Source organism: Rhinopithecus roxellana, chromosome 21, assembly GCF_007565055.1.
Source record: "Rhinopithecus roxellana isolate Shanxi Qingling chromosome 21, ASM756505v1, whole genome shotgun sequence".
Lineage (NCBI taxonomy): Eukaryota > Metazoa > Chordata > Mammalia > Primates > Cercopithecidae > Rhinopithecus > Rhinopithecus roxellana.
In genome coordinates this window covers 22,316,535-22,329,538 of record NC_044569.1, presented here as the reverse complement: position 1 = coordinate 22,329,538, position 13,004 = coordinate 22,316,535, and the positions used below count along the sequence as shown (strand labels likewise).

The window sequence follows — 13,004 nt, the reverse complement described above, 5'->3', positions numbered from 1 at the left end:
GAGGACAGGAGAAGAGACAGCCCCTCCTAGCTCAGGGGTGCCGGGACCCCGGGATGGCTGCTGTGCCTCTCCTGAGGTGCCAGGTGAGAGCTGGGACTTCTGCTCCCGCTCCACCGGCTCCGTTCGTCTCCAGGCACAGTGTCAGTCGTGTTCTCTAATCCCTTCTGAGGTCCCATCAGCACAGGTCCCATCTTACCTGGAAAGGCTTGTTGCCTTGTGTTTGGGACTTTTTATTCTGTGCTTTTCTTTTGGATATTAAATTTCATATCCACTCTTGCTTGTCACTCAGACCTTACAGCCCCCTCCCTCCCATTGGAACACTCTAGTCATTTCTGTTTTCAATTAAGAACCAGCCTCACTCGTAGTGAGAAATTAATGCTCGCTGGGTGTGGTCAGCAGACGGTATCAAACCGTGCAATCTTTTAAGGTCCATTCAAACACAGACCTCCAAAGTGATTTATTGTTCCACATATTCTGGTCATACGGCGTTTTCAAATCATAGGTAAACAGGACTGTGTTTGTGTGCAAAAGAATGATTGTGCCCAGCAATCTCGGTAAACAGGTCAACTAAGAGCCCAAAATATATTTCTAGAATGCTTACATCCAGAAGTGAGTACTGATTTGCTTTTAATTAATATTTGGAATGCATGGGGTACCAGGAGGACCCAACTATGAAGTATTTATGGCCGGGCGCGGTGGCTCAAGCCTGTAATCCCAGCACTTTGGGAGGCCGAGACGGGCGGATCACGAGGTCAGGAGATCGAGACCATCCTGGCTAACACGGTGAAACCCCGTCTCTACTAAAAAATACAAAAAACTAGCCGGGCGAGGTGGCGGGCGCCTGTAGTCCCAGCTACTTGGGAGGGTGAGGCAGGAGAATGGCGTGAACCCGGGAGGCGGAGCTTGCAGTGAGCTGAGATCTGGCCACTGCACTCCAGCCTGGGAGGCAGAGCGAGACTCCTGTCTCAAAAAAAAAAAAAAAAAAAAAAAAAAAAAGAAGAAGTATTTATGTGGGTGGTGAGACTAGGAGTGATTTTGTTCTTTGTGTTTTTTTATATTTTAAAAATTTTCTAAACTGAATGTGCATTTAGTCCTCTAAAAATATAAGTAGTGTCCCATTTAACAGTGCTACCAGTTGGAAAAAGTGATTAACGTCATTTATCCATTAATTTATTGTATGTAAAGCTGTTGCTGTCATTGTTGAAATTAGGTGCTGCCAGATTGTGCAAGTATCAAAGCTTGAAGTTCAAGAAGCAAAAAACGTGGGTTATCAGATTGGTTGTTGATCACTCCAACAGCAAAGTTCTAGGCAATTAATGTTTTTGTTACTTTTGAAACATAAGTGCAAGGAATTAACAAAAAGTGTGCAGGGCAGGGACAACTCCTCCACCCTGGCCTCATACCGATGTTCTTGAAGTTTGCTTTTTCTTCCCTACTGCTTGCATTTGCTAAGCAGAAAGTGGGGTGTGTACTCCACAGGAGTGGTTCACAGAAGTGATGCTGCCCTGGCCCCAGCACCCTGAGGTGAGGAGACTGCACTGGGGCAGGCAAGGGGCCAGGAGACAGCAAGCAAGTATTTTTCCTGTGTGTGGAATCATATTTAATAATTATTGAAGAAAAAAGTCAACACCACACGTAGCAAGTTTGAACAGAGCTCTCTGATTACCTTGGTCCCATGGCTGACCAGTAACTGCCATTATGCCTGCAGAGATGGGATGGTGAGCCATCATTTCTCCTTCCTCTTTCGTGATACCATCAGTGGCTTAGTCTCCGTGTGTCCATCAGATCTTGCCCAATGGTGGGGATAAAACATGAATGAAATGGAGTTACCCCTCAAAGAGCTCCCAGCTCTAAAGCCATGACCCTGTGCTCCATCAACACACAGGAGCAAGGGGAAGGCCGATGTTCCGGGAGGAGCAGAGAACGCTTCACAGAGGGAGGCAGCACAGCTGACCCCAAGTGTGAAGGGAAGCTGTGAGGGAAGTGCAGAGCGGTCCCTTTCAGGTCGAGCAACAGCACAAGATACCTTTGAGATGTAGACGTATGAGAGGCACAGCTGTTTGAGGAGCATTGAAGAGTTTAGGGGCACAGAATTGGACTTTAGGGTTAAGTTCAGGATCTGGGATCAGAGTCTGAAGTTGAAAGGTTCTTGAAATAATTCTGGTAAATAAATGTGGTAAGACAGTGCAGCAGTACAGGTGCAGAAGCTTCAGAAGCCTTCCTCTTTCTCCTCTCATCCTCTTCCTTCCCTCTCAGCCCTAAATTGAGGCAGAGCGAAGAGGGCTCCAACTGGCAGGGGAAGGACCGACAGGTGTTGCTTGGAGTTGGCTGTGGAGCCAAGCAGGGTGGTGAGGAAGGTTCCCCTGGGGAAGGTGAGAATGGCCCCTGTCAGTGCGAGTGGGTGGGGCTGGGAGGTTGAGAGGTAGCTGTGAAGGGGCATTGGGCCTGGACATGGGGGAGGGCACCTGTGTGGGGAAGAGGGTGGTGGTGGTGATGGGAGGTTGGTGGTTACATTCAGGGGACTGATCAGCACGTAAGTATATTAAGGATAATGGGAGCAGGTTTCTTACAAATAAGGAAAGGAAGAATCAATAGAGATGTAAATGTGTGTGTGCACATGTGTGTTTGTATGTGAGAAAGAGAGAGAAAGATCATCCCCAAGACCACCCTCAGGTTTAGTGAGTTTCAGAAAGAACTCACAGGCCTCAGAAGTCATCTACTCATGGCTACAAGGCAAAGGCTGCAGGAAGCCTTTGTGAGTTGTGAACTTCCAAAAAAAAAGTCCATGCATAATTTTCATGATAATCTTATTAAAAAGTGGGCAAAGGACATGAATAGACATTTTTCAAAAGAAGACATACATATGGCCAACAGGTGTATGTAAAAATGCTCAACATCACTAATCATCAGAGAAAGGCAAATTAAAACCACAACAAGATACCTCATCCTACCCTAGTCAGAATGGCTGTTATTTAAAAAGTCCAAAAACAGATGTTGGCGAGGATGCAGAGAAAAGGAAACTCTTATACACTGTGGGAATGTAAATTGGCACAACCTTTATGGAAAACTGGAGATTTCTCAAAGAATTAAAGATAGAACTACCATTTGGTCCAGCAATCTTCCTACTGTGTATCTACCTAAAGGAAAAGAAATCAACATATCAAAAAGATAAGTGCACTCATATGTTTATCACAGTACTATTCACAATAGCAAAGATATAGAAACTAGCCTGAGTCTCCATCAGTGGATGACTGGATAAAGAAAATGTGGTATGTGTGTGTGTGTGTATATATATATATAATATACACACACACACACTCAGTGGAATACTATCCAGTCATAACAAAGAATAAAATAATGTCTTTAGTGACAACATGGATAGATTAGAGGCCAGTATCTTAAACATGTCAGACCCCAAAAGACAAATATCATGTGTTCTCACTCACAAGTGGTAGCTAAAAAATGTGTGCACATGGATGTAGAGTGGAATGACAGACATTGGAGACTTGGAAGGGTGAGAGGGCAGGAGGTAGGTGGGTGATGAGAACTTAAGGGGTACAATGTATGTTATTTGGGTGACGATACTCTAAAAGCCCTGACTTGACTGGCACACGTTGTATGCATATATCCAATTATGCACGGACCTTTTTTTTGTTGTTGTTGTTGAGACGGAGTCTTGCTGTGTCGCCCAGGCTGGAGTGCAGTGGCCGGATCTCAGCTCACTGCAAGCGCCGCCTCCTGGGTTCACGCCATTCTCCCGCCTCAGCCTCCGAGTAGCTGAGACTACAGGCGCCCGCCACCACGCCCGGCTAGTTTTTTGTATTTTTAGTAGAGACAGGGTTTCACCATGTTAGCCGGGATGGTCTTGATCTCCTGACCTCGTGTTCCACCCGCCTCGGCCTCCCAAAGTGCTGGGATTACAGGCTTGAGCCACCGCGCCCGGCCAGACCTTTTTTTTTTTTAAAGATCATCAGCTGTAGTTAGTGTGTGCATGCTGAATAGGGTATCCAAAACTATACTTGTACCCCACAGATTTATACAAATAAAAAAATGGTTACTAGTAAGGATGACTATAAGATTTCTGCTTAGATTACTATTGTAGTAGCATTCATCTAAGACATTCTTCGTCCAAAATACTTTCAAATACAAAAATCATGATTCCAAGAAAGTGAAGACACAGGATGCTCAGAGAAAGGATTGCCTGTTTCTCACTGATTGTCTTTCTGTGGGTCAGTGGCGCTTAGCAGGGAATATTCCCTTCAATATTTTCAACAGCAACTTGAGTGACCCTTTACATATAAGACTTTTAATTCCAAATTTTTGTTTGTGTGTTTGTTTGAGACAGAGTCTCGCTCTGTCGCCCAGGCTGGAGTGCAGTGGCGTGATCTTGGCTCACTGCAAGCTCTGCCTCCCAGGTTCACGCCATTCTCCTGCCTCAGCCTCCCAAGTAGCTGGGACTTCAGGCGCACGCCACCACGCCCGGCTAAATGTTTTGTATTTGTGGTAGAGATGGGGTTTCACTGTGTTAGCCAGGATGGTCTCAATCTCCAGATCTTGTGATCTGCCCGCCTTGGCCTCCCAAAGTGCTGGGACTACAGGCATGCGCCACCACGCCTGGCTAGTTTTGTATTTTTAGTAGAGACAGGGTTTCTCCATGTTGGTCAGGCTGGTCTCGAACTTCCAACCTTAGGTGATCCATCTGCCTTGGCCTCCCAAAGTGCTGGGATTACAGATGTGAGCCACCGTGCCCGGCCTAATTCCAGTTTTTGACTGAGGAGTGAAGTCACTTACACTGGATGACAGAGTCTGCCTATTGCTGGCTAGAATAGACAGTGAAGGTGCCTCCCAGAATAAATCAAAGGTGGTGGATGGTGTCTTTCCTTACCCAGACTGTGTGGATAAACATTGCATTTTTATTTATTTAGAGACAGATTCTCACTCTGTCGCCCAGGCTGGAGTGCAGTGGTGCAGTCATAGCTCACTGCAGCCTTGACCTCCTAGGATCAAGTGATCTTCCCACCTCAGCCACCTGAGTAGCTGGGACTACTTTTTTTATTTTAGGCGAAGAGAATGTACTTGGCTAACTACAAAAACTTTTTTTTTTTTTTGTAGAGACAAGGTCTGTGTTGCCCAGGCTGGTCTTGAACCCCTGAGCTCAGGAGATCCACCTTGGCCTCCCAAAGTGATAGGATTACATGCGTGAACCACCACACCCAGCCTGCATTTCTAAAAACTGATAGATGGGGTGAGAAAAACACTGAAGCCAGAACATACAGGTGTGAATTATGGCTCTGAAAAGTATTTGTGTGATATTAGAAATATTAGCGTGCCTTCATTTTCTCATCTGAAAAGTAATGGTAAACGATAAAAATTCACAGTATCCTTTTTCTGGCTCTGTTTTGCTTGTCATTTATTGATAAATGAATTATATGTTACCTTTTGTTTGTTGCCTGTTTCTGAAGCATGAGCTCCAAGGAAACATTGGTTTACTCATCCACACTAAGTAGGGTCGTTAGTAACTGAACCTCAGAGAGAACACGACAGCCTCTGAATAAAGAGCTTATGCTGGCATGGGAAACAAACGCAAAACCGCCGTGGCAAGTGGAGGACCTGAAGTGGGGGTTCAGTGTTTTCTCTGTTGCCTGTTACCACCCATTACGCGGAAGTAGACTTGGGACTCAGATACTCTTACTAGTTTGTGTGGTGCCCTCTGCGGCCTGGTTCTGGATCTGCAGCCCAGTTACTGAACGTAGATTTGGGGCTCAGATCCTGTCATCCACGTATGTGGTGCCCTCTGCAGTCTGGTTCCGTGCTGTTCTCTTTTTATGACTGGTAGTCTCTGTGGCCCAGTTCTGTGGAGGTGGTTTTCCATCTCTGATTCTCTCATCGGTGTGTGCTGGTCTTTGGAGTCTAATTAATTGGAAGTTGATTTTGGATATTATCCTCATTCATGTGTGGTGCTCCCTGTGGTCTGGCTTTGAGGAAGTCAATTTTGGATTGTGATCCTGTCATACATTTGGCATTCTGCCGTCCCCTCGTATGAGGTATGTTTGGCACTGTGCCCTTCTTATGCTGCAGTCTTATGAGAAAGGAGGTTCCACACACTCTGATCCTCTCATCTGTACATTTGGGTCTCTGCAGTGTGGCCTCAGGTGGGTTTCACATAGGGTGTGTAATTTGGCTCTGAAGAGGTAAGACAGATTTTTCTGTCATCACGGCCATGTTGCTTAATAGCTCACCTGACAGTCTACTGGAAGTACAATTCTTGTAAAAGAGCGCTTGCCTGGCACTTTTTCTTGAGAGCAAGGGGACTCAAGTCAAGAATGTGTTTGTCTTCAAAGCTCACTGTGAAAGCAAATTTGGAAAATGGAACTCATTTTCTGGGTTGCAAGACCAATGATGAATCATGTTGTTTGCTTGTTATTACTGTTAGAGTTTATGTCTCTCCTTGGGAATATGGCTCAGTATTGAAAACATTCTCAATACCCTCAAGTTGTTTTTTTTTCCCTCATGAGGATAAAGGAGAATAAAACACAAGATAATTGAGGGAAAGTAAGAGGGAAAAAAGAATTTGTATATTGATTTGGAGTGTCTTCAGGAATAAATAGGAGATGTTCAAGGCAGAAAGGAGAACGTTAAGAAGACTAAGTGTATAGATGTGGCACCAGAATGGTGGTGGTGGGAGATAATTCAAAAAATAGCATTTGTGCACTTAGGAAATACTTTTACAGGTTACCTGATGTGAAATTACAATATTGATACCAGCACATAACACCCTAGAGGGAAATCCTGTGTGCTTGTTGGATAGGGTCTTGGTCATCAAGTCCAAGTTTATAGGCAAGTCCTATAAGCTTTGGGGATTAGCCAGTGGTTCTCAAATGTGATTCCTGCACCAGCAGCATCAGCATCTCCTGGGAACTTGTTAGAAATGAAAATTCTCGGCCGGGCGCAGCGGCTCACGCCTGTAATCGCAGCACTTCGGGAGGCCGAGGTGGGCGGATCACAAGGTCAGGAGATGGAGACCATCCTGGCTAACACGGTGGAACCTAGTCTCTACTAAAATACAAAAAAGTTAGCCAGGCGTGGTGGCGGGCGCCTGTAGTCCCAGCTACTTGGGAGGCTGAGCCAGGAGAATGGCGTGAACCTGGGAGGCGGAGGTTGCAGTGAGCCAAGATTGCGCCACTGCGCTCCAGCCTGGGCCACAGAGTGAGACTCCATCTCAAAAAAAAAAAAAAAAAATGAAAATTCTCAAACCCCACCCAAGTTCCTTAAGTCAGAGCCTGTGGGGTAATCCAGGCACTCTATTTGTTTTGTTTTTTTTTAAGATGGAGCTGGCTCTGCTGCCCAAGCTGGAGTGCAGTGGTGTGATCTCGGCTAACTGCAACCTCAGCCTTCCAGGTTCAAGTGATTCTCCAGTCCCAGTCTTCAGAGTAGCTGGGAGTACAGGTGCACACCACCGCACCCAGCTAGTGTTTTGTATTTTTAATAGCGCCGGTGTTTCGCCATCTTGGCCAGGCTGATCTCGAACTCCTGACTTCAGGCAGTCTGCCCGCCTTGGCCTCCCAAAGTGCTGGGAATACAGGCATGCGCCACTGTGCCTGGCCAGCAGGCATTCTTTAAACAAGCTGTTCGAGGGGTCGAGGGTTCACCCTCCAGTCTGTTTGAAACAGGAGGTCCTTGAGCTCACGCTGAGCAGCTTACCTTTCCAGAAAAGGGCAAGCTGGACATCAGCTAAGTAGGTTCATCCTTTCAGTAGGGATGGTACACAGTAAGTATCCTAGTGCATTTGGGTGGTCATTAGTGCAGCCTTCCACCATTTTAATAAACTATTCAGACCATGTGAGTTTTAGTGCTGCCATAAAAAGCTTCATACTGGTGCCAACTCTTAAAATGCAAGGATCAAAAGTTGACCCTATCACACTTGGTTCATACTTGCATCCTTTAAAAACATTCGACAGAGGTGCAGGTAACTTACATGTCCTTCTGTTGGAAAATTTGAGAAAAATTGGAAAATGACCACTCGCGATCATTTTATGTGAAACCATCAAATATTAATTACCCTCACAGAATTGTGAATAAATTCGCAATATCACTGCATGCTCTGGGGTTTATGATCTGGATTATCAGGTCAGGGAAACCCAAGCCTGAGGCCACACCTGGCTGGCAGCCAGGTATACATGTGGCCTCTGCTCACACTTAAGCCTCGTATCTCATCCTGCGCCATGTGTCTCTGAAACCGGACATGAGTTTTGGAGAGTGTACCCAGTGCTGGCACTTGACCCTTCCTCATCAGACTGGGGGGTCCACTGTCCAGCCGCCCACAGTCCCGAGTTGCTGTGTGGACTCAGCAGGCGGCAAGTAGTTGTGAAGTTCCTAGTGGGGTGCTGGTGCTCAGTGTGATCACATCTGTAATTTGCTGAGTAATTGAATTCATAATTGTAATTTGAATCTTGATGGCTGCCAAAACGATAGTGTGAATGAAAACTGTGCCAGCCAGGGCATACTTGGGAAGGGCTGCGTGCTGTATAAATTATTCAGAAAAGCTTTTTCAAAAAGACTTTGAGAGAGGGTTCTGGACTGTCATCTGTCTATCTGAGCTTAGGTCCATTTTCTCATCTACTTTCCTCAGAGAATGTGTGCAGATTCAGTGAAGAAAGATGGCCCATGATAGGCACATGATAAATCCGTCATTCTCTTTTTGAGGGATTACTTTATCTCTGGTATTCTCTTCCACTTAGTACACAGCAGAAATATTCATACGTTTTGTTTACTCAAAAGTCAAAAAAGTTTTTATTATCTGATATATAAAACCAAGAAAACTTTAATACATAATATGACATAGTTTTGTTTTTTTAAAAGGAAAAAGTGGCAGAAGTACAGACCTGTGTAGAAAAATATACTCAAGCAGCTGTCCCAAGCAGTAATTCCTACAAGTATGAATAGCACACAAATCTCAACGAAAGTCTCATTTCTTAAAAAAACACATTTGCTTAAAAACTTAAAATGTGATAAGAAATATAACCTTCCTTCTTGATAGCAGACCCAGTTATACAACAGACATTCAAGAATCAGCAATAACTTAGTAAAAGAACATTTCCTTTGTGAGAGTAACAGTATTAGTTTTAGTTCCACAGAAACCGCTTCTGACTGCTGGGGCACCGAACGACATGCCCTTCATCAGACAGCAAGTCTGGGAAGATGCGGATCCTCACAGGAGAGGTCACGGGGAAGCATCTTTGGTCTTCTCTGTGCTTAGGAACAAAGGGCCAGCAATCCATTGCATACAAATAACATCAAACGCAGGTGCAGGAATTCACAACTCCTCAGCAAAAGCTGTTTCTTACAAATAGAACTTACTTTTCACTTAATATTCAGAAAAAATGAAAATGCTGAGATGCAGTTTTCCCTCTTAGCAGTCCCATGTTCACGAAGTCAGGACAGTTCCGCCACTGACCAGCAGGTGGTGCTGGACCACAAGGAGAAGCAGCAGGAGGTGCGCGGCTGCGACAACCTAGAAAAATATTTTTTTACCTGTATCTGTATGAAAGATTTGGTCAAAGTTCTCAAAGTATAAATGTAACATTTTATTCCCAACATTGTATTCAAGCAAAACACATTATATAAAATTTAATTGTATCAAATAGGAATTTTTAAAATTACTAAATACATAAATGTTGCTGGAAGCGCAACATAAAGTGAGGATGAATTTAGTATTTGTTAAAAACCACTAAGTTCCACATGACTTCTTATAGTTGAAAATGAGAACTGCCAGTGACCATTCTAGAAATGAAGATTAGCATGTATTGTGACTTACAAAAAGAAACGTCTGTTTCAAAAAACAAAGATGAGAACTCACATGCAAATGACTGCTTTCTCAAAGCCCTTGCTGGATGTGTGCGATGCTTATCCTTCATTTCTGCTGAAAACATTTCAGAAATTGTCCTCAGAGTCTGTCAATCCACGGGAAAAGGGCTTAGATGCTAAATGGGACTGCTGAGCCCAGTCCAGCAGAGCTGCTGCTTCCCACCCTGGATTCCCCCTCGAGGCTGAATGGGCCATCTCTGTGGGTCACAAAAATAGTCCCTGGTCCGGTGCAGTGGCTCACGCCTATAATCCTAGCATTTTGGGAGGCTGAGGGACGGATCACCTGAGGTCAGGAGTTCAAGACCAGCCTAACCAACGTGGTGAAACCCCATCTACTAAAAATACAAAAATTAGCCGGGTGTGGTGGCACGTGCCTGTAGTCCCAGCTCCTTGGGAAGCTGGGGCAGAATCGCTTGAACCCAGGAGGCGGAGGTTGCAGTGAGCTGCGATCACTCCAGCCTGGATAACAGAGCAAGACTCTGTCTCAAAACAAAAAACAGCCCCGGAACAATTCCACAGCTGCGGATGCCAGAAATGTGCTGGTGGGAGCGCTCCTGTCCCAGCCGAATTATGACTATGAACAGTGTGAAAATCTAGAATTCATCTCCATGGTTGGTTGTACCTGTGACAGATTTGGGTGTATTTCTTCTTCGTTTTTTTCCCCCCAAGACGGAGTCTCGCTCTGTCGCCCAGGCTGGAGTGCGGTGGCGCAATCTCGGCTCACTGCAAGCTCCGCCTCCCGGGTTCAAGCGATTCTCCTGCCTCAGCCTCCCAAGTAGCTGGGACTACAGGCGCCAACCACCACGCCCGGCTAATTTTTTTTTATTTTTAGTAGAGACGGGGTTTCACCATGTTGGCCGTGCTGGTCTCGACCTCCTGACCTCGTGATCCGCCCGCCTCGGCCTCCCAAAGTGCTGGGATTACAGGCGTGAGCCACCGCGCCCGACTGCATTCGTTCTTAAAAACCAGCCTGTCACATACATCAGCACAGTCGGCCTCGCCTGCAAGTCAGCAGAAAGCACAGCAAGAATGCTGAGACATATTTTGCATGGGCCAAGTTAAAAACATGAATTTGACTATTTTTAAAAAGTAATTTTAAAGCTTCATTTTAAAAACAAAGTATTTGTAAAAATTTTTTAAAGCATTTGTTTGCACTTGGTCAGATCTTTTCTATCACGTGGCAAAGGCGCTAAGAGCTGCACTCAGGCCTGGTAATAGAGTGTTGTCTTCAGGCATTCATTGTAAGTTCCGTGGCGAAATTCTATAAAAATAGGCAATATTTGTGTTTCTATATCCAGAAGTTGAAACAAAGAGCTGAGTTGTTTTTGTGGTCACAACAACAAAAAAGGAGGGGATGCAGTCTGCAGGTCCTGTCCCTGTCCTTACCCGGGAACTGCGGCTAGGATTTGGGGGCCTCTCCGGAGTCTAGAGCGTGACCGCGGGCCCGTGCTCCTCCACGCCGCCTGGTGGCAGGGCCAGGCTGTGACGCGGGTCAGCCCGCAGGGAGCTGAGCAGCCGCTGGAGGCCGCCGTCCAGGGCCAGGTCCCGCTGCAGCCGCTGCGCCAGGCCCGCGCCATTGACCCGCGAGAGGCTGCCTGCGGGGGCGCCCGGGGCCTGGGGGGGCCGTGCAGGCTCCAGCGTGCCCTCGATGACCACGTCGTTGTCCTCGTCGCTCTCCGCCTCGTCGGGGTGGAAGTTCTGCAGGACGCGCGGGGCCGGGGGACCCACGAGGCCCGCGGTGCCGTCCGAGGGTGGTCCCGAGCTGCCCAGCGCGCGGCCGCCACGCACCACATTGTTGCGCTGGTTGGCGGGCTTGACGGTGACGATGAGGTTGTGGCTGTTGGCGATCATCATGTCCGTGACCTGGTCCAGCGTCTTCCCGGCCACCTCAATGCCGTTCACTTCCAGGACCTCGTCATTCACAGCCAGCAGCCCGGTGCTCTCCGCCAGGCCCCCGGGTACCATGCGCGAGATGAAGATGCCGGGCACCTTCTCCAGCCCGTGCGGGGTCACGCGCACGCTGGTGCCATCGCGGATGTAGAAGCCCAGCGGCTTCTCGCAGCCGTGCCGGTGCAGCCGCACTCGCCGGTGCGTCTCGGGGACCAGGTCCACATCGATGATGGAGGACACGGGGCGGAAGTCGCGCGGGAGGCCGATGTCCAGGTGTGCGCGCCGCCGGGGTCCTTCGTCACGCAGCGCGCCCAGCGCCCGCCTCCGCCTGCACAACGAGCCCGCGCCCAGGCTGCCACGCTCGGCCTCCTCTGCGGGAGAGGGGACAGTTAGAGGGGACACAAACTGAGCCCCGCCTGAGCCCTCGGCCTTCACCTGGCACTGCTGTTCCATCTGCGTGACGCCGAGGCACCCAGGGTGCACAGGAGCGTCCCAGACCTGCAGGCTGAGTGGAAATCAGGCAAGCTCAAGTGCCGTCCCCTAAAATTAACTCTCTAGCGCTCTCCTTACTGCTCCACAGGCACCAAACCAAAGGACTTACAGACTAAAAGGTGCTAGCAGGCACCTGCCCCAGAAAGAATCAATGGCAGTGGAGGGTTTGGGGCCTGGCGGACTGGGGAGTGCCTCAGCCTTCTGGGAGGCAGCAGGCTGGACTGGGGACTTCTTAAGCTTTGCCCATTCTCCCGTATTTCCTTCTCTCAACTGTAAGGTGGGAGGCTCGTTTCTTTTTTTCTGAGGTTAATTACAACTAAGAGAGACCTTTCCTGCTTTCTTCTTTTCTTTCTATGTGCAAGCCCCACCACAGTGTCTGCTAGTCAGCATTCAAGGACCCTGAAGGTGTCGCTCGGTCGGGCGTGTGAGCATTTCCCTGCATTTCTGGTTAGCAGCTGATGAGGGGAGATGAGTTGAGGAAGGAGTGGGAGCAGAGGATGGCTGCTTCCCTTCTGTGAGGTCCCACACACTGTCAGTTGTGTTTGTAGGTAGATGAAGCCTCCAGGCTGCACGGCTCCCTTCCTCAGGGACGCTGTGGGACCCGCCTGGCCACACCTGCCAGCCTGTGGCATGACACATTTGTGGCAGTGTGGAAACTTTACCGTAAAGTCGGGCTACTGCAAAATAAAAGTCCACTGAATTAATCAAGCAGAAACGTTGTAAGGAGCTTAAAGTAAAAATTTTAAGACACTGGTGGC

At 47.6% G+C, this 13,004-nt stretch overlaps 1 protein-coding gene and 1 long non-coding RNA gene across 2 annotated transcripts in view; one reads left to right on the top strand and one right to left on the bottom strand.

Moving 5' to 3' along the window:
- LOC115895517 overlaps positions 1–13,004 on the top strand; it is a 30,810-nt gene that overhangs the window by 1,044 nt on the left and 16,762 nt on the right. The gene's annotated exons all lie outside the window — the stretch shown is intronic.
- Positions 8,762–13,004, bottom strand: part of PARD6G (par-6 family cell polarity regulator gamma) — a 94,147-nt gene continuing 89,904 nt past the window's right edge. Inside the window, exon 3 of the mRNA XM_030926137.1 lies at positions 8,762–12,125. Within this exon, the coding sequence (XP_030781997.1) occupies positions 11,290–12,125 (836 nt within the window). The 3' untranslated portion in view covers positions 8,762–11,289. The remainder of the gene's footprint in view (positions 12,126–13,004) is intronic.